At 38.1% G+C, this 20,554-nt stretch overlaps 1 protein-coding gene across 1 annotated transcript in view; it reads right to left on the bottom strand.

Annotated features, from left to right (window-relative positions):
- Nucleotides 1-1,001: 1,001 nt before the first annotated feature.
- The window catches only part of CLGN (calmegin), a 74,942-nt gene continuing 55,389 nt past the window's right edge, over nucleotides 1,002-20,554 (bottom strand). Inside the window, exons 11-15 of the mRNA XM_006887021.1 lie at nucleotides 18,447-18,662; nucleotides 16,937-17,062; nucleotides 12,490-12,649; nucleotides 6,816-6,916; nucleotides 1,002-1,542 (exon numbers count right to left, since the gene is read on the bottom strand). Coding sequence (XP_006887083.1) covers nucleotides 1,462-1,542; nucleotides 6,816-6,916; nucleotides 12,490-12,649; nucleotides 16,937-17,062; nucleotides 18,447-18,662 — 684 coding nt within the window. The 3' untranslated portion in view covers nucleotides 1,002-1,461. The remainder of the gene's footprint in view (nucleotides 1,543-6,815; nucleotides 6,917-12,489; nucleotides 12,650-16,936; nucleotides 17,063-18,446; nucleotides 18,663-20,554) is intronic.

The following is a 20,554-nucleotide window of genomic DNA, read 5'->3' as shown; positions in this document are numbered from 1 at the left end:
ACAGATTAACATTTTCGTCACTTTACTGGTATAGGAGGGCGTTATAGAGAAGCTTAGTTGAAGCTACCCAAGAATGGGAATCAACTGTCTATAATAAAAAATCATACCCAACAGTGTGCAATTCTAAATAAATAATATTAAAATTATTTTTTGTGGCCTAAAAGACATAAATTGGGGTCTCAACCTGCTAATCAAACATGAAAATTTCTTTACATTTTTAAAATGAAACTGCATAGCTCCATTATAAATTAGTCTTATGACTTTTTGATAACTATTTCAAAAAACCAGTGGCATTTACTCTAATCCATCTTAGAGACAACTGTGATACTAAATGAGATAATAGACTTAAAATATGTTTAGCTCTTACCAGCAAGATAAATTACAAAGCACAAAGACTGATACCTATTAGCTATGAGAATCTATTAGCCCTGGATGGTATAAATGTCTAAGTGCTCAGCAGTTAACCAGAAATTTGAAGGTTCAAGTCGACCCAGGGATCCCTCAGCCTGATGATCTACTTCTGAAAGATCAACTATTGAAAAGTCAATGTAGCACTCTGCTCCTCTGACCCGTAGGGGTTACAGCAAGTTGGAGTCAATTCACAACTTAATGATCAAACAAAACAATTTAAAGCCACTTCTGTTGAATGTATAATTTAAAGGGGGAAATATGTAGTTACGTTCAAAAGCAATATACAGATAGGCCATGAAGTGAATTGGCTAAGCCATTGTCATAAAACAATTGTAAAAGTTTGAAAAATGAAGTCTATACCGCATTTCGTTTTGATAAGTCTATTATTTTTTGCATTAAAAGACAGAACATGCTGCACTATTAGCTGGTGATTCTATGAATGACTCATAGACATTTCGATTCTGTTGCTTATAAGCCAGAAATACACCTATTTAAAGGAATCTATAATTTATTTCACGTGACCAATCTACCATTTATATAATGTGACACTGAAGTGGTGGGTTACATACAACACTTTGAATTATTTATAGTCAAATAACCATATATAAACTTTATTGCATTTAGCTCTGTACAACAGAAAACTCTTTGAGCTTCCTAGAGAATTGCCAGTTGTGTTGTACTATAGCAAATTGAAAGTGGAAATTCCAAAAATTATTTTTCCAATAGGACTCAAGCTACTACTGCATAGTATTTTGCTCTGTATAAACCAAAACTAACTCCAAACTACTAAAACTTTAATGATATTCTAATGATATTAATCTCTTAAGGCTGTTATGAAACTTGCCATTCTTCTTTTATTCTAAGTGAAAAGACCAAGTAACTTCAGAGTTAGTTTATTTTTCCTTGAAAAGAAAGCCTAAAATAAGTATATGAAAGAATAATAATGTTGGATATTAGAAAGCAGACATGAAGAATGATTCAAGTTCAGTTGTGGCACACTGATTCTTAGAATGCCAAATATCCCCTCAGCTAAAAATACTTGGAAATAGTTTAGTCCTTTCGTACTCTTCGTTTTCGTACTGACTTTTCCAGCCCATCTCCAGACTCTGTGCTCTCATCTGCTTCCTTCATCTAGGAAAAAGAATGAGAAAAATGGTTACTAAGGTGCATCTGATTCAGGCCATAGTCTTTCCAATTACTAGCTATGCATCTGAGAGCTGGACAATGAGTAGGGATGACAGAAAAAGAACTGATGCCTTTAAGTAGTGGTGTTGGAGAAGCGCATTGAACATCCCATGGACTGTCAAGAGAACAAACAGGTATGTCTTGGAGCCGGTGCAGCCAGAGTGCTCTTTGGAGGCAAGAATGATGAGGCAGGCTTTGCCTCACATACTTTGGGCATGCTGCTAGGAAATTCTATTCTTTGGAGAAGGACATGATGTTGGGAGGGTCGGTGATGGAGAGGAAGACCCTAAACAGGTGGATTGATACATTGACTGCTGTAATGGGCTCATGTGTCTCAGGAAGTGTAAGAATGGCACAGGAGAGAACAGGGTTCAGATCTTTTGTTCACAGGGTCACTATGCATTGTGCTTTACTCGACGGCACCTAACAACAACACTGGGGAACTAGTAGAGTTATTTTTGTTGTTGATTGCCTTCGAGTCGAGCACAACTCATAGCAACCCTATGAACAGGAAGCCTGAAGCCTCTCTATAACTACAGACCTTTGTCAAAATTCATAGAGTTTCTGGAAGCATACTGTTTAGGAAGTGGATGCCACTCCTGCTTCCAAACCTGTCATAGTATGTTATTGTTGTTATGAGCTATTGAGTTGCCTGCGATGTATAGCAACTCTGTATGTACAGCAGCTCTGAACCTTCCCTGTCCTGAGTCAGACTCACTAATTCCAACACACTAAGCCCTATCACCCCAGTTACTATATCAATCCACCTCATCCGGGGCTCTCTTTCCTGCACTGTCTGTCCACCTTTCCAAGCATGATGTCCTTCTCCAAGGACTGATCTCTCCTGGCCACGTGCCCAAAGTGAGGCAGAGCTTCAAAATCCTAGCTTCTAAGACAGACCTCTTTGTTTTCTTGGCAGTCCATGATATGTTCAAGACTCTTCTCTAGCACCACAACTCAAAGGTATCTATTCTTCTTCTGTCTTCCTTAGTCACTGTCCAACTCTCTGAAGTATAACAAGTATAACTGAGAAGACCAAGGCCTGGATTAGGCGCACCTTTGTATCTAGACTGACACTGTTGCTCTTTAGCACTCTGGAGAGGTCAATGACAGCAGATTTTCCCAGTGAATATATCTAATCTTTCCAAATTATGTTCTAACAATCAAATGTTGTGTTACATGTATTTCTTGATTTCATAGAGACCAACATAAATGTATGCATAAACTGATGTGCTTTCCTTTGTCCTTTTGACAAGACTATTGTTTTTTAGAATAACCATGATTAACAAATAAGCAGCTGATAAGGAATATTATTAACAAGTCAATTCTAGGGCTTATGTTTATCATCTTATTGTCATAATTAATGACTGGTTACATAATATCATCATTTACAAAATGAGATATGTGTGCATTATAACTGTTGAGCCCAACAAGACAGAATTATAAAGTGAGTAATAATTCCAAAGAGTATATACACTCCTTCTTAACAGTAACAACAACAACCAAGAGAGCTCTGTTGGCCTAGTGGATAGAAAGTTATGCTACCAATCCAAAGGTGGGTGATTTTAATCTGCGGCCCTCGGCCTGGTTTTAATTTATTTTGGTCAAGCATTCTTCTAAGTGGTATAGCACTGGTCTGTCCATTTGCTGTACAGAGGTAACTCATGGTTGCTGTGATGCCAAACACTGTGACCCCGATGTGTCAAATGCGATAATGGTTACCCATGGTGGACAGTGTTTGGTGGAACTTCCTGATCAAAGCAAGCTTGGAAGCAGGAGTGGCATCCACTTCTCAAATAGCTTGCCTCCGAAAACTTTAGGAACTTGGAGAAACAAAAAAGTTATACAAATGTTCAGGTCTTTTGTTCATAGGGTCGCTATGAGTCGTCTATGACTCGACAGCACTTAACAACAACATATACACTCCTTAGAATAGTCAACCATATAAAATCAAAAGGCTAAATTTAACCTACAATAAAACTGAGAAGGCAGGAAGAGACAAGAAAGATGAATGGAATGGGAAAAGCACATGGAGGAAGTTGGGAGAATACTGCCATACTGGGGAGATGGCAATAAAAAATAAAATATATCTGAATTGTATGAACAGAAAGACATCTGCTTTGTAAACTTTGACTCAAATCACAATAAAAATGTTTTTTACAAAAATGCTGTATTAGTTTTACAAAATTCTTTTTGGATAATACATGACATTTCCTCAAAATTAGGAGACAGGAAAAATAAACATCAACTGTGACATTTTTATTTTTTACATTTTGTGATAACTTTTTTTTATAAAAAAAATATGTACAAAAAAAGGCTAAGAAGAGACAACATGAAGTGTCAAGAGAACATTCTGGTAGGTATAGACAAGGGCACTCTTGCTCTCTGAGGAGGTATGTTACTACCATGCTAGAAAATGAGATGCTGTTAAAATCCTAGTGCAATTTAGAGGAGGGGAAGATGCCGGAGGTGGAGAGCACAGTGTAAAGAGCCAGAGGGATAGCAGCGTAGAAAGGATACCAGAGAGTACTTTACGCTCCACAGAGACTGACCATCACAGCATGACGCAAACAGTAGGATTTTGAATCAGAACTTGTGCTAATACATTATTTTAGAAGCTTTAAAAACCGGAGCCCTGCCTGCCTGCCCTGCAGCGGTCCCGCAGGGGGTCCCATCGCGGACCCAGCAAAAGCTGGAATCCACTAACTGAGCTGAGCTGCATTGAGACTCACCTGAAAGGAAAAAGGTTAGTGGGGAAATCGGCTGAATTCTCTTGAGCCCACTAAAACCTGGAGGGTCTGAGGTGCAGCGTGGACAATAGGAATTGAATCATTTTTTTTGTCGAAACTTTTAGTATTGGAACTGTGGGAACAAAGCCGCGCAGACTCGGCAAAAACCGGAAGCCACTAGATGAGCTTCTAAGAGACCCATTTGAAAGGAGAAAACTTAGTGGGGAAATTGGCATATAAAATCTTAGTACAATTTAAAGCCACAAAGTGAAGTTGTTCTGGGCTCTATAGTGTAGATGCTCTGAAAAGTGTCCTTTCTGGAAAATAGTACCATGCAAACTATAAAATATTTGTTTTCATAAAAAGCCCATACAATATAATATACTAAAGAACTGAGTTGACAAGGAAGCTGGTGCTAGTTCTTTTATGGATGGAAGGAAGGAGGCAGTGCTGCTCGCCTGCCCAAGTAGTGAAAAAGAAATTCCTCACTGATCAAATTGACAAAGAATTCAGGATTGGAAGGTGATAGATGAGATAGGTCCTGGTCATACAGTGGATAAGCACAGGATGGAAGGCTATAGCAGTCTGCTTCTGTAATGATTTATAACCGGGGAACCCTATGGGACAGTTCTGTTCTCTCCTACATGTCACTATAAATCAGAATTAAGCTCAATGGTGACTTTTCCCTTATTTCCCTAGAATAAGAAGCTTATATATATAATTTCTTTTATACTCATGTAACAAAACAAAATACTGAATAACATATTATACATAAAAAAGTTATAATTCTTTTTCAAGGCTATATTGTATAAAAGAACTGATTTATTACAGTGACTCTCGCTAAAAGACTAGACCATGGAATTAAGATACTTTCAAGTATTAAAAGATTGACCAGTGAAGCGAGTACTATTTAATAAAGCTCTGCTGCAGGATAATCCTCTCTTGGCTCCCCGTAATATGGCTAGTCAGACAAATAAAACTGCCAGAGCCTCCTTAAAAGCACACACACAGGGCAGTTAACTCCAGTGGACAATATGCCCACTGAATAACGTGTAGAAAGCAATTGAAAAATAATAAACTAGGCAGAGAAAGAAAGGTAGTTTATTTTATCACACACATAACTGCTCTTCTATCCTACCTCACACTAAGTAGTTAGACTGATTAGGATAGAGATTCTTAAAAAGCTGCTCTATTTAGAAAAACAGAGGGACTCTGCTGGGTTGGTGGGTAAGTTGCTGGGCTGCAAATTCAAAGGCATGCAGTTCAAAACACCAGTTGCTCCACAGGAAAAAGATGGACGCCTCCTCCCATACAATTTACTGTCCCTGAAAATCTGCTAGAGGGTCAGCTGTAAGTTGGTTCTGACTTGGTGGAGCATAACCACCAGATGACAACAATCCAGAGAAATATACAGCACAGTTTTCTGTTGGTGGTTCCAACAGAAAACCCAGTCTTTCTGTAAACTTTTATTAGAATCTTAATAAAAGTTTTTAAAATATATATAAATTTTTTAAAAAAATAAATAAAATTCCTCTGCTGCTAGCTGGAAGACTGATGGTTTCCCTCTCTCCAGCTGACCAGAAAACTGTGGGGGGGAAGCTCTACTCCATCATGTGGGTTCATTATTAATAGAAAATTAACTTGGGATATCTAATAGTAACAACAGAAAAATATAGAAAACAGGAATTAAGGATATGTTGGATAAAAAGAAAAGAGAGTGTTGCTTCTGAATTATATCCTAAATGTTTTCTGGTTGCCTAATAATTGACTGAAAGAGGGCATTTTGGAAAGTTTCATTATATATCATGCTGTGAAAAAAAGTAAACATACCAAGTCACGGATAAAAATTAATTAAAAATTTCAAAAGGCACTAACCAATGAATATTTAAAAATGTGACAAAATATTTAGAAAATAATCATTTTTTTAACAACAGCTGTAAAGGAAACTATCCTTTTAAATATTTAAATCTCTTTCTTACATCTTCCAATGGAGTATTTTAATGATAAAATTGTCATTTTTACATCTAAGGCTCAGTTTGGCTTTCAGAAACTACAATCTATTTCACTGTGTATTACAATAGTATGGGATTGGTGGATACTGTGGCGGTGGACCTGACCCATCTCTAGATAAACCTCCAGCGGGTTTTCAGAGGCCGTAAATGGCACGGGAGGACACTGCCTGTCTTCTCCCGCAGAAAAGCTGATGAACTCAACCTGCATGCCCTTGGGTTGGCAGTGCAGCTCCTTACCATTAGGCCACCAGAGTTCTCCAGTCAGTCTTTTCTCTGAATTTGATTCAGTGCAATAATTCAAATCCTAAGTTATAGTATTTTCTTGCTTTGGTTTTATGAATATATTTAACAATACATTATTAGGCTTATGGAATATGTAGTTTATGAAAGTTGGGGAAAATCTGGCCCAAAAAAGATTGTGATAATTACATAATTAATTTTTTATGTATCACAAATATCTACTAAAACATTGCTTTACCTCATCTTCTGATCCAGAAGTATTTGATTTATTACCATCTTCTTGCCCTTCGATGATTTCTGTTTCTTCTTCACGCTTTTCCTCAGGTTCTCCTTCCTCTTCTAGGATTTTATTAAAAGCAAGAATTCAATGAGTTCAAGTTTTGCTATTGAAAATTATTAAATATAAGAAGACTTATTTATATTTCCAGTATTTAAATAAAATTTGAGTTTAAAAAACAATTACAAGTACTCACTATTCCACATTTTATAGTTAAGTCATCAAATTTGATTAGGACCTATTAAGTTCAAACTATGGCAGAAGAAATGGGAAAGGTCAATGAGGACTTGAAAAGATAGAGGGCTAATATGCATAGATCAATGATAATTATATAAAACATAATCCATAAGAATGATAGTATAAAATGATGCACACAAATAAAACACAATGAATATGAATGATTGTATAAAACAAAGCATATGTACAGAAAAAAAATTCTAGGGCATATGAAAACCAAAGAATATACCATGATTCCCACATTCATAAATTGTACTGCATGTTTTAATCTGATATTTTATTCTTCAACATACTATTTATTTCTCCGTGTACATTAACCATTTTTTTCTTTCAATTACTGACCTTTCTTTGAATTCCATTTATCCCACTCTTCAACTGTCACTATTATTACCAAAGCCTAATGCCAAGAAAATGTGCTACAATCTCAAAAGCATGAGGTTCGAGTCCTCCAGATGCTCCAGAGAAGAAAGATGGGAAATCTCTGCGAGAGGGTCAGCTAGGAATTAGTTCTGACTTGATGGTACACAGTAACAACAGGAGCAATATACCATCATTTGTCGCTTAAGCTGGACTGTGGCAGTTTGCATGCTACTGTGATGCGCAAACCTAGGCTGCTGCTATTTCACATGTGAGAATGAATGGTCACCCATTGGGTTCATGTTTCAGCAAAGCTTCCAAACTAAGACAGCCTAGGAAGAAAGGCCTGGCAAAAGTGCCAAATAATCAGACAATAAAAATCCTACTGACTTATAGTGGTCTGATCCCATTACTTATAGGTTCACCATATGTCAGGGTCTAACTCAATGACAGTTAACAAAAACAGAAGCTATCTAAAAGGTATAATTCGTTTGTAACAGTAGAATTCTTGGCTTTCAAAAGGGAGACCTAGGTTTGACTGCCAGCTTAATGCAGTCATCACCTCTGAAGTCTTAGGCATTGTTCTGTTGCTGAACAAATAAAACAGACAAGAAAGAAAGGTGTGGTCATCTAGTTCCAAAAATCAGCCAGTGAAAACACCAAGAATTACAACAATCCAATCTGCATCCATTATGCATGATGAGGTCAGTGACATCACCACTGCACACAATCAGATAAGGTATAAAGGGTGGGGTTGTGAAAGGACACAGATAAATCAACTTTACATTTCCTGTGCACCACTCATTATAATGTGGAGCCATTTGGTTACATGAGAAAACGCTATAAAAAGGTCCTTTTGATATTCTAATACCAATAAGTTTTATATAAATGCCTTCTAATTAGTATTATCAATTTACTAAGCAGTAAGACAAATATAAAGCTTTAAAAACAACTAATAACCTAAGAACAGCTTAAGGAATGTGTTGTTTTAGATATCCCAACACACACACATATGTGTGTATACAGATGTATGTACATATGCATGTGTTTATATGCACACACTTTTTCCTTTGGGAGTCAGCTCTTGTGGCCTAGTCTGTAGGGTGCTGCACTGATAACTCAAAGGCTGTACCTCTGGTGGTTGAAATCCACCAATCCATCTGTGAAAGAAAGATGGGCAATCACCTCTCATGCAATTTAAAGTCTCAGAAACTCAATGGAGAGTTAACTATGAATTGGTTTGAATCTATGGCAGTGAGTTTTGAGTGGGTTTTGCAATGAACTGTTTCACCATCTACTAACAAAATGAATGCTTCAAGTAGAATTTACATTGTAAACAATTTCAATCTGGAGCTTGGTTTGGGCTACAATTTACATTAGCAATTATGATCACTTTCCATCAACATCTGTATCATGCAGATGACACAACCTTGCTTGCTGCAACTGAGGACCTGAGGCACTTGCTGCAGAAGGTCAAGGACTGCAGGCTTAAATATGGATTGACACTCAACATCAGGTAAACAAAGATTCTCACCACCGAGCCAAATGGCAGCATCATGATGGATGGTGAAGAGACAGAGATTGTTAACAGCTTTAGTTTTTTTGGTTCCACAATCAACACTCATGGTACTAGCAGCCAAGAAATTAAATGATGAATTGCAATGGCAAAGTCTGCAGTAAAGGACATCTCCAGAGTACTGAAGAACAACATTATCAGTTTGGAGACGAAGATGTGCCTGATCCAGGCCATAGTATTTGTAATAACTTGCTATGTGTCAGAAAGGTGGACAATGACTAGGGATAATAGAATGAGAATTGATGCCTTTAAGCTTTGGTGCTGGAGAAGAGTACTGAACTGCTAGGAGAACAAGCACGTTCATCCTAAAGAGAGTGAAACCAGGCTGCTCCTTGGAGGCAAGGATTCTGAAGCTTTCTGTGACATACTATGGGCAGGTTGCAGGGAGGGACCAGTCCTTGGAGAGGGACATCATGCTTGGGAGGGTAGAGGGACAGTGCAAGAGAGGAAGACCCTCGAGGAAATGGATTGATTCAGTGACTGGGGCAATGGAGGTAGGTGTTTAGAGACGAGAGACAATAAGGCTGGCACAAAATAGAGCAGGGTTTAGAGTTGTTGTACATAGGGTTGCTATGAGTGGCAAGCAACTTGAAGGCACTTAACAATAGTATTTCTTTCTACACATACATAAGGAACTCTCAACTGTGAGCCATCAAAAACCCTCAGCTTTCACTTTCAATACCTTTAAGATTTTTAGTATAGACTGCAAGAGGATACAAGATCAGTAATCTTTTCAAGACATGAAATATTTATAAAAAAACTAGCCATTGAAGACTGGGTATTGATTTGGCTGCTGCAACCAATTCCTTATAATTATTGTTCTTATTGTTGTTGTTATGTGCTGTCGAGTCGCCTGCGACTCATAGCGACCCTATGTACAACAGCCCTAAACTCCGCTCTGTCCTGTGCCAATCGCACTGTCTCTGACACTCCCATCCCAATTATCCCAGTCACTGAATCAATCCACCTCATAGAGGGCCTTCCTCTCCTGCACTGTCCCTCCACCCTCCCAAGCATGATGTCCCTCTCTAAGGACCGGTTTCTCCTCACAACATGTCCAAAGTATGTTAGACGGAGCCTCAGAATCCTTGTCTCCAAGGAGCCACCCGGTTTAACCCTTTCCAGGACAAATCTGTTTGTTTTCCTATCAGTCCATGGTATTCTCAATACTCTTCTCCAGCACCACAGCTCAAAGGCATCAATTCTCCTTCTATCCTCCTTGGTCATTGTCCAACTCTCTGATGCATAACAGGTGATTGCGAAGACCATGGCCTGTATCAGACGCACCTTAGTCTCCAAAGAGATACCATTGCTCTTCAGCACTTTGGAGAGGTCCCTAACAGCAGACTTTCCCATGGCAATGCGCCTTTTAATTTCCTGGCTGCTGGTGCCAAGACTGTTGACTATGGAGCAAAGTAAACTAAAGCTGTGCATAATCTCAATCTCTTCACCATCCATCCTGAGGCTGCCAATTGGTCCAGTGGTGAGAATCTTTGTCTTCTTGACATTGAGCCTCAATCCATATTGTAGGCTGCAGTCCTTGACACTCTGCAGCAGGCGCTTCAGGTCCTCCTCAGTTTCAGCAAGCAGGGTTGTGTCATCCGCATAACGCAGATTATTGATAAATCGTCCACCAATCTTGACCCCACCTTTCACTTCATCTTTAACATTCTCAGAAGTGAGAGAAGTTCCTGTCAAAAACTACAGCATGTGAAATTCGTAATTGCTCTGCTCTGAACTCATTCCCTGGTTATATCAGATGTATGGACAACTACTTGCTTTAACAATTTTAATGTTATGTATATTTGTCCTCCCTCAGAAACAAGTATCTCTTACATGAAATTTTTTATCAAAATGACTTTCACTTCCTGTTTATGTGCAGCTTTTTAAAAACATTGAAAAGGCTTGGAGCCCTGCACTAATTAATCCGTAACTCCAAGTCAAAGCCACTACTATTACAGTTGATTTCAACATGCAACACCCTAGAGGGCAAAGGAGAATTGCACTCGTAGGGTTTTTAACACTTTATATCTTCACTGACGGACTATGCCACTTCTATCTCCTATACTTGTGAATCCAAACCATTGACTTTTTTGTTAGAAGTCAAGCATTTCAATCGTTGTGCCCCACTGGTCTTCATACATCAAGGAAAGGCTAAATAAGAACCATTTGCACCTATTCCAACTCACCTACACACTTCTTCAGAAGACTTAAAAACATTAAAGACAAAAGCAGGGACAGAGAACAATTAGTCCCAAGGACAGACTCATGAACCAAGTAAAACTTAATATCCATGACCCAGAGACCAGAGACATTAAATGGTGCCTGGCTGCCACTGCCAACTGTCCTAAGAGGGATCACAGCACATGGTCCTAGACAGAGTGTGTAAAATGCCTAACAAAACCCAAGGACATAAAAATGGTCAGGTATTAGTCTGATGTAGAGACTGATGGAACCCTTAAATCTATGGCTCTACGTACCCCTTTCAGAACCTGAAGCAAAACTCATCCTGTTCCTCAAGTCACTCAAACAACAGATAGGCCTATACAGTGAATAGAAACAGGAAAAGCCATTCCTTAGAACAATCAACCATATAAGACCAAAAGGCACCATGAAGCTCAGAAGGCAAAAGGGATAGGATGACAGAATTAATGGAAATGAGAATCAAAGAAAGCAAGAGAGTGAGGAGTTACCTTGGGGGTATTGTAATTAGTACAAAACAATAAATATATAAATGGTTGAATGGAAAATCAGTTTGCTCTGTAAACTTTCACTCAAGCCTAGCTTTTTCTCTGTCACACACAAACACTCATCCCACAGTGTGGAGAAGATCTGGTCTGTTACCTGGAGATTGTTTGTAATTTTTTATTTTTTTGAGAAAGAAATTATATAGTTAGATTGACTGCTCAGGCATGACACCTACTCAAGGGTGTGTAACCTACTCAGGGTATGACACCCACCCAGGAATTACAGCACAGCTTTGCCATAGTCCTGCATTCCTGAAGTTTAAGATGGTATAAATTTGGCAATACATAAGTGTAACAACTTATGTTTACCATATAACACAGTTAACCCTTGATTTTACAGAGTTGTTTGGGCTCTGAGGACCCACTTATATGTGGGTTTGTTTCCTTTTTCCCTGCTGCAACTGTGGTGTTGTTAAACACTGCTAATCAACTCTCCAGGGAAGAGATGAACTGTTTATGTACAGATGATTAGCTTCACGTGGCATTTTAAATGGCCCGTCACACCATGTGGGTCTGTGCCATGCAAACCCATGTGCTGTTTATACAAACCAATGTCAGTCCATACATTTCAAACCTGTATTTGAGGGGAAACTGTAAGTTACACACAGATTTCCTTTATATGGCAGAAGGTGGCACCTCAACCTCATGTGGTCTAACTGTCAACTGTATGCTGTTTCATAAGCATGCCCAGTATCCTCACTATAAATGATCATCCTACCTTTTTTAAGAATTTCACCATCACTCTGCTTTTTTTCCTCTTCTACGTCTACTGGTTTCTCCAGGGCTGGTTTCTCTTCCTTCACTTCTTGTTCTAGGGATGCTTTTGTTTGTGGTTTACATATGTCAGTCTTTTTATACTCTGCATCTTCATATTTTTTCTGTGGTGGTTAACATAAGCTATTTTTACTAAAAACAAAGCACTATTTTAAAAATAGTTTTCTGTAATAACATAGTGAACTATTAGCAATAACTTAAAAAAATTATTTCTATTTTATATTTATATATGTACACATATAAATATGTATATACAAATGTTCATAACTATACTTGCACACTGATGCCCCTGCAACTCCATGTGCTCCTCCACACTTATGTGCATTTATATGCATACCTACTTATGTGACGACTCACAAATTTTGATGTGCTATTACTGCTGTTGCAGAACTGTGTATGCTGTATGATTTATCATAATGGTCCTGTAGTCTTACATCACTTATATCTCTCTCAGTGTCTCTTCATGCACCTTGGTCATACTGTCAAGGGCTCACATTACCCATACTGTACATTTCCTTTCTATTCACCAAAACCAATAACATCTCTACTATTTAGCAAGTGATTCGTTCCCTAATCCTTACCTTATCCCTGGGAGCTATCAAAGGCTGTTGCTTTTAGTGTACAAACCCCTCCTTGACTTTGTATTAAAGTGGTATCTGACAATGTTTGCTTTTTTGTGACTGAGGTCACTCAGTGGCATATCCTCCTGATTCAACCATGTAATATTTTGTTCACCAAAAATTATTCTTTATTGTTGTTAAATACTCACTATGAAGAGCAAGGACATCAGTTTAAAGTCCAAGGTGTGCTTGATCCAATCCATGGTGTTTTTAATTACTTTCTATGGTTATGAAAGCTGGACAATGAATAAGAAGACTGAAGAACAATGCCTTTTGAATAGTGAGGTTGGCAAAGAATATTGAACATGAGTAGTTGTTATGTGCCGTTGAGTCACCTGAGACTCATAGTATCTTTATATACAACGCCTCTGAACCCTGCCCTATGCTGAGCCAGTCTCACTGACTCCAAAACACCTAATCCCACTGCTCCAGTTATCGTGTCTATTCATCTCATCCAGGGTCTTCTTCTCTGTGCTGTCCCTCCACCCTTCCAAATATGATATCCTTCTCCAAGGACTGGTCCCTCCTGCTCATGTGCCCAAAGTATGTGAGACAGAGCTTCAAAACCCTAGCCTCCAAGGAAAGACTGGGTTTCACCCTCTCCAAGACAGGCCTATTTGTTCTATAATTTGTTTGGTCTATAGTATGTTCAGTACTCTTCTCTAGCACCATAACTCAAAGGCATAAATAGTTCTTCTGAAATCCTTAGCTCTCTGATGTATAACAAATAACTGCAAACACCATGGCCTGGATTAGGGGTACCTTAATTTCTAGACTGACATCAGTGCTCCTCACTGGAGAGGTCCCTGACAGCAGACTTCCCCAATGCAATTCATCTTTTGTTCTCCTGACTGCTGGTGCCAAGAGTGCTGACTGTGGAGATGAGCAAGCTGAAGTTCTTAACAACCTCAATCTTTTCTCCTTCTACCATGGTGCTGCCAAGTGGCCCAGTGGTGAGAATCTTTGTCTTCTTGATGTTATGCTTCAAGTCATATTGAAGACTATAGTCTTTGACCTTCTTTAGCAAATGCTTCAGGTCCTCCTCAGTTTTGGCAAGTAAGGTCATATCACCTGCATTGTTGATGTGTTTTCCTCCAATTCTGATGCCACACTTCTCCTCATAAAGTCCAGGCTCTCAAATTATCTGTCCATATAAAGACTGAAAAGTATCGAGCCAGGATGCATCCCTGACATACTATTTTCCTGATTCTGAATCATGCAGTGTGTTTCCCTGTTCTGTTCTGATGACTGCCTCCTGGCCTAAGTATAGGTTTCATATGAGCATAGTCAAGTGTTCTGGGACTCTCATTCTTCTCAAGGTTAGCCACAATTTGTTGTGACTTACACAGTCAAATGTCTTTGCGTATTCAATGAAACACAGACATTGCTCTGATACTCTCTGCTTTCAGCCAAGATCTATATGACACTGTTGATGTCTCTAGTGCCATGGCATCTTCTAATCCAGCTTATATTTTTGTTAGTTCTGTTACTGTACGGTTCCCATTGGTTTTGGATAATCTTCAGCAGGATTTTGCTTGTGTGTAATATCAGTGACACTGTTTGTTAATTTCTACACTCTGCTGGATCACCTTTTTTTGGGATAGGAATAAATATGTATATCTCTTCCAGTTAGTTGGTCAGGTAGTTGTCCTTTAGAAATCTTGGCACAATCTGGTGAACACATCCAGGCCAGCACATCTGTTTGTTGAAATATGTCAATGGCTATGCCTTCAATTCACAGAGCCTTGTTTTTCACAGCAATTCATTCAGAGCAGTTTGAATTTCCTCCATTTGAAAATATCAAGTGAAATCCAAGTATTTAGTCTGTATTTATGTTTCTTATAAAAGGTATTTGGAAAGAATAAATCATTGATGGTACAGAATTCTATCATTCTATCTCCAGCCTCATTTCTATCATCAAGTCCATGTTTTCTGAATACTGACCTTTCTTCCTGGTTCCCAACCAACTTTTGCATTCCAGTCACCCATTATTAATAATGCATCTTGACTTCATGTTCAATCAGTTTCTGACTGCAATAGTTGGTAAAAATAATCTATTTCTTCCTCTTTGACTGACTGTTGGTGTATAGTTGTGAATGACATCAGGCTTCCCTGTATGGATATTATCCTGTCATTCACATATTTCAAGATGGATCTAGAAAAAACTTTTTAACTATGAAAACTACTCCATTTTTCCTCACCTTTTCATCTCTGGCATAGCAGGATCATATGACTGTCTGATTCAAAATGCATCATGCCAATCCATCTCATTTCGCCAATACCTAGGATGTTAATATTCATGCATTCCGTTTCTTTTTTAACTATGTCCACTTTTCCTACATTCAAGTTTCTCACATTCCACATTCCAGTCACTAGTGTCTGCTCCTCCTTTGTGTTTCCCTATCTGAGGCCTCAATCTCAGTTGTCCTATCTGCTAGTCTATTCTAAATGTGCTCTATTGTATATAGGGTTTTCAAAGGACTGTTATTTTGAAAGTGAGACACTGCAAAAAAAAAACCCAAAAAACATATTTGTCTTAAGTGCAGCTAGTGTGCTCCTCAGAGGTAAAGATGGTGAAACATATTTTGAGCATGTTTGTAGGAGACACTGGTCCTTGGAAAATGTCATCACACTGGGAAAGATAAAAGTCAACTAAAGTGAGAAAGGGCCTCAAGGAAATGAACCGACACACTGGCTACCCTAATGGGCCTGAGCATGACAGAGATTGTGAGGGTGGTGCAGGACAGGGCAAGGTTCATCTCTGCTCTTCACTGAGTTGCTATGAGTGGTAGTTGACTTGATGCACCTATACAACATATTCACTAGGTGTGTACCACAGTTTGTTTGTTCATTCATCTGTTGAGATACGTGGTTATCTTTATGCTACAATGAAAAATACTGTAATGAACATGAATGTGCATACATCTATGCAGGTCAGTGCTCTTCTTTTTCTGTGATATATACCTCAAAAGGGAGCTCTCCTGGCTTTAGGGGTAGGAAATCACACTGCCAACCCAAAAATGTGCCATTTGAATCCACTAGCAGGTTTGCAGAAGAAGGACAGGAAATCTACTCCTGTATGATTAACTGTCTCTAAAAACCCACCTGAAGGTCAGTTATGTTTGGTTCCAACTCAACAGTAAACAACAACAACAATACGTAGGAAAAGGATTGTGGGATCATTTATATTTCTAGCTTCCTGAGGAAGCACCATACCATTTTTCAGAGTGGTTGTTCCATCTTACAATCAATCCCACTAGCAGCATGTAACAGTTCCCCTCTCCCACAGGAGCACCAGTATCTGATGTTTTCTAATTGTTTTTATTATTAGCGTTTTTACAGGGATGAGATGATAAGCCACTGTAATTTAGATCTGTTTCGTAAACATCCTGTTATGTGTTAGCTGCATGAATGTTTTCTTGGTGAAGTATCTGTTAGTGTACTTTACCCATTTTTTATTGGTTGGTTTGTCTTGTTGCTGTTTGCTTATTTTGTTACTTCTTTTTTTTTAATTTTATTTTATTATTTTTGTGTGAGTGTACCATCAAATCAGATCTGACTGGTACAGGAGGAGATTGTCCCTCCTTCCCCAGCAGAGCATCTGGTGGATTTGAACCGTGTGCCTTGGGATTGTAGTTGCAGCTCCTTACCACTAGGCCACCAGAGCTCCCCTTACTTTGTTACTTCTAAGAATCACCTTCATGGTTCATAAAACCTCTAAACACTAGGAAAGAATAAATTTTAAAAGTTGAAGGAAATTAATTTTCTTACCTTTGCTTTTCTTGGCCAACAAAATGAAATAATTAATATAACTGGCAACCCTGCTGTTACCAGATAAATGAGCCAAAGCCATGGGCGCTCTTCAGCAGCTGTCACTAACTGTTTAAACACACCAGGCTACAAAACAAATAAGTAGAAAAAGGCAATTCAGATTTTATAACCTCAACTGGGAAATACAGCCTACCAAAACAACAACTTATATTACGTTAAAACTTCACATCAATAAGTAAACTTATAAAAAGATGCATTCCTTCTTTGTATCTTACACTTTGAAAACTCTAAACTTTTTAATTGTCAATATGCCTTATACATTACTGAGTAAGACTCTGTAGCAGAGAATAACCTACGTTAATAGAAATGTTGTTCTTACTGTTGTGTACCGACCCATAGCTGACCCTCCGGTGGGTTTTCAGAGACAGTTAACTGCACAGGAGGAGACTGTCCATGCTTCTCCCATGGAGCTAATGGCTTCTAACCGTGTGTTTTGGGGACTGCAGCGCAGCTTCTCACCACTAGACCACCAGAGCTCCCTTTTAATAGAAATACTACCAGTAAAACAAAGATAATTTTAATTTTTTTAGTAACTCTCAGAATAGAATTATTCTTTATGGATGTACCTGGTTCATTTAAGTATAAATTTCTCTGATAACCTATTCTTTAGTTTTAAAGTATTTGTTAATAAAATTATACCTCAGAATAAAGTTTTCTAAATTTAAAATTAATTTTATACTTAAGCTGAAATCCCAAATCCTTAAATATTTCACTTCCAAGAGTTTCAAAATGCGATTCTTTTCTACCTTTCCATAACAGCAAATATGAAGTATAGATTTTTCTTTATATAATCTTAAAGACACATTCTCAAAGATGAATTGTGTTAAGGTATTTTGGCTTTATATATTGTGTATAACATAAATTTTGGGGGAAATGGACACAATTTTAAAATCTAAATCTACTTTCCCTCTGCACTCCATTTAGTAAAAAAGTTATCAAAATACTTGCAGGAGCGCTGGTGGCATAGAAGCACAAGGTTCGACTCCATGGGAGAAGGATAAGCAATCTCCTCCCATGTGATTAACTGCCTCACAAAACCTGCCAGATGGTCAGCTATGAGTCAGTTCCAACTCAATGGCACACAACAATAACAACAACATCATTCAGATTATTACTGTTACTGCCTAGGCTTGAACTGGTAAGATGATAATTATAAAAGCAGTATTTCTTAAATCAACAGCTACAACAAGTGTCAAGGTAAGACACAGGATTAAACTAAAGCTATTATAATTTAATGTATAAAAGTAAGACCTAAATGTTTCCTTACATAGTTTATAATGAATTTGTATCATAATATAGTTAATAAAGCTAAATATTCAGTGTTCATAAATCTCTTCAAATACATTTCCTTAGTAATTAGTAGTTTTAGCAGGTTTACTTTAAAAAAGGATCCAGTGTTATGAGAAGGACATAGTTGCATTACTTTCACTATAGTGAATGTCACACATACCTCATTAGCATTTGCTACCATTGTTTTCATGCCCCAACCATCTTCAGCCCACTGATTTGCTACTTCTTTTTCTGAACAGATAATAAAATTATCAAAGTAGATGTCAGAGGTCATAGACCAAAGCTCTAAACCAAGAGCACTGAAAGGTGTCAGAAGAAATGGATGATCATCCTCAAAATAATCAGGATTAGGAATTTTTCGAGGACTCCAAATTCCCTAGAAGAAAAAGTAATTGAAGACATTTTTAAATAAAGTAACTATAAATGATATCCAATAAATACTAACTGTTGGATAAAATGGAAATTAGTACAGAGATGAAAGTGTGCCTAATCCAGGCCACGGTATTCGCAACTGCTTACTATGCATCAAAGAGCTGCATAATGAATAAGGGTAACAGAAGAAGAATCACTGCTTTTGAGTTGTGATGCTGGAGAAGAGTACTGAACATAACATGCATTGCCAAGAGGTCTCTCCTGGAGAAAAGGAAACCAGGTTGCTTCTTAGTGGTAAGGATTTTCAAACCGTGTCACATATTTGGGGCATGGTGGCAGGAGGGACCAGTTCCTGGAGAAGGACACCATGTTTAGAAGGGTAGAAGGTCAGAACAGGAAAGGAAGACCCTGGATGATACAGATTGACACAGTGATTGTGGCAATGGTGTCAGATGTGTAGAGAAAGTGAGGCTGACTCAGGAAAGAGCAAGGTTCAGAGGGTCGCTATGAGTTGTAATCAACTTGATGGCACCTAACAGCAACTGAAGAAAGAGAAAACTTGAACCATATATAAATTCATAGCAATTCACTGCAAATATTTTATTCAGTGATTCCTTACAAATAATGCTGCCTTTAAACTCTGCAAAAAGTCAAAACAATATATGCAAAAAGTTGAGTAACAGAATTTCAGAAGAGGCATTATTTTAAACTTTTTATGATTCACTAAGGTTATTCATGGCAAGATGTCATTAAAATAGCCTAAATTTTAAAAACCAAAATGCACAGCAAAAATGGCACTTCTTTTAATATAAACCCATGGCAAGTATCAGTAGTTAATTATGGTTTCACCTCAGAACAGAAAAGATTCATTATATCCTAAGTTATTAAACTATCAATCTCATCAAACATTAAATAATTTATTATTTAATTATTGACTCACTCTATCCATAAGGATATCTATCAATTCTGTGTCTGGTACTATGCCAGATTCTAGAGATACAAATGATCAAGACAGATATTACGCCAGTGCTGATATTGTTAGGTGCCGTCAAGTTGGTGCTAACTCACAGCTAACCCTCCAGCAGGTTTTCAGAGGCAGTAAATGACATCAGAGCTGAGTGTCCACCTTTCTCCCACAGAGGAGTTGATGGATTTGATCTGTGTCCCTTTGGGTTGGCAGTGCAATTCCTTACCCATAGGCCACCAAACTATAATGAGGAAAGCTGACTTTTTAAAGTAAGCTACACAAATAAATAGTTAATAGTATTTGTGACTGATACTACAAGGGGAACTCTAGTGAACAATTAGAATCTATAGCATCCATCCGTCCGTCCATCCATCCATCTTTTCTATTCATATATAGAGGGAACTCTGGTGGCCATCCATCCATCTATAGTTTCTATTCATATTGAGGGAGCTCTGGTGGTCTAATGTTAAGAAGCTGTGCTGTGATCTCAAAGGCATGCAGTTTAAATGCCCAGTTCCACCGGAGAAAGATGGGCAGGTTCCTTCCACATGATTAACTGTTTCTGAAAATCCACTGGAGGGTCGGACATGGGTCAGTTACAACTAGAGAGCACAAAAACAACTTACATATACAAACAACTCTAGTGGTAGAGCCCAGAAGTAGTTTTGCTGTTAATCTAAAAGCCGTGCCTCTCTGGTAGTTCAAATCCACCAGCTGCTCTACAGAGAAATACAGAAAATCTCTCCCAGTGCCACTGACTGCTTCTGAAAACTCAGTGGAGGGAGGGTCAGCTATGAGTCAGTTTCAACTCAGTGGTATATAACAAAAAATGAGTCAGTTTCAATTTAGTGGTATATAACAACAACTAATACAAAGCTAGGAAAAGTTAACGAATCATTCAGAAAAATTAAATTAGTAGTTCAATGATT

Source organism: Elephantulus edwardii, unplaced genomic scaffold, assembly GCF_000299155.1.
Source record: "Elephantulus edwardii isolate Elephantulus edwardi_28Jun2011 unplaced genomic scaffold, EleEdw1.0 scaffold00053, whole genome shotgun sequence".
Taxonomy (NCBI): Eukaryota; Metazoa; Chordata; class Mammalia; order Macroscelidea; family Macroscelididae; genus Elephantulus; species Elephantulus edwardii.
The sequence above is the reverse complement of the archived record's forward strand: the minus strand, read 5'-3'. Positions and strand labels throughout refer to the sequence as shown.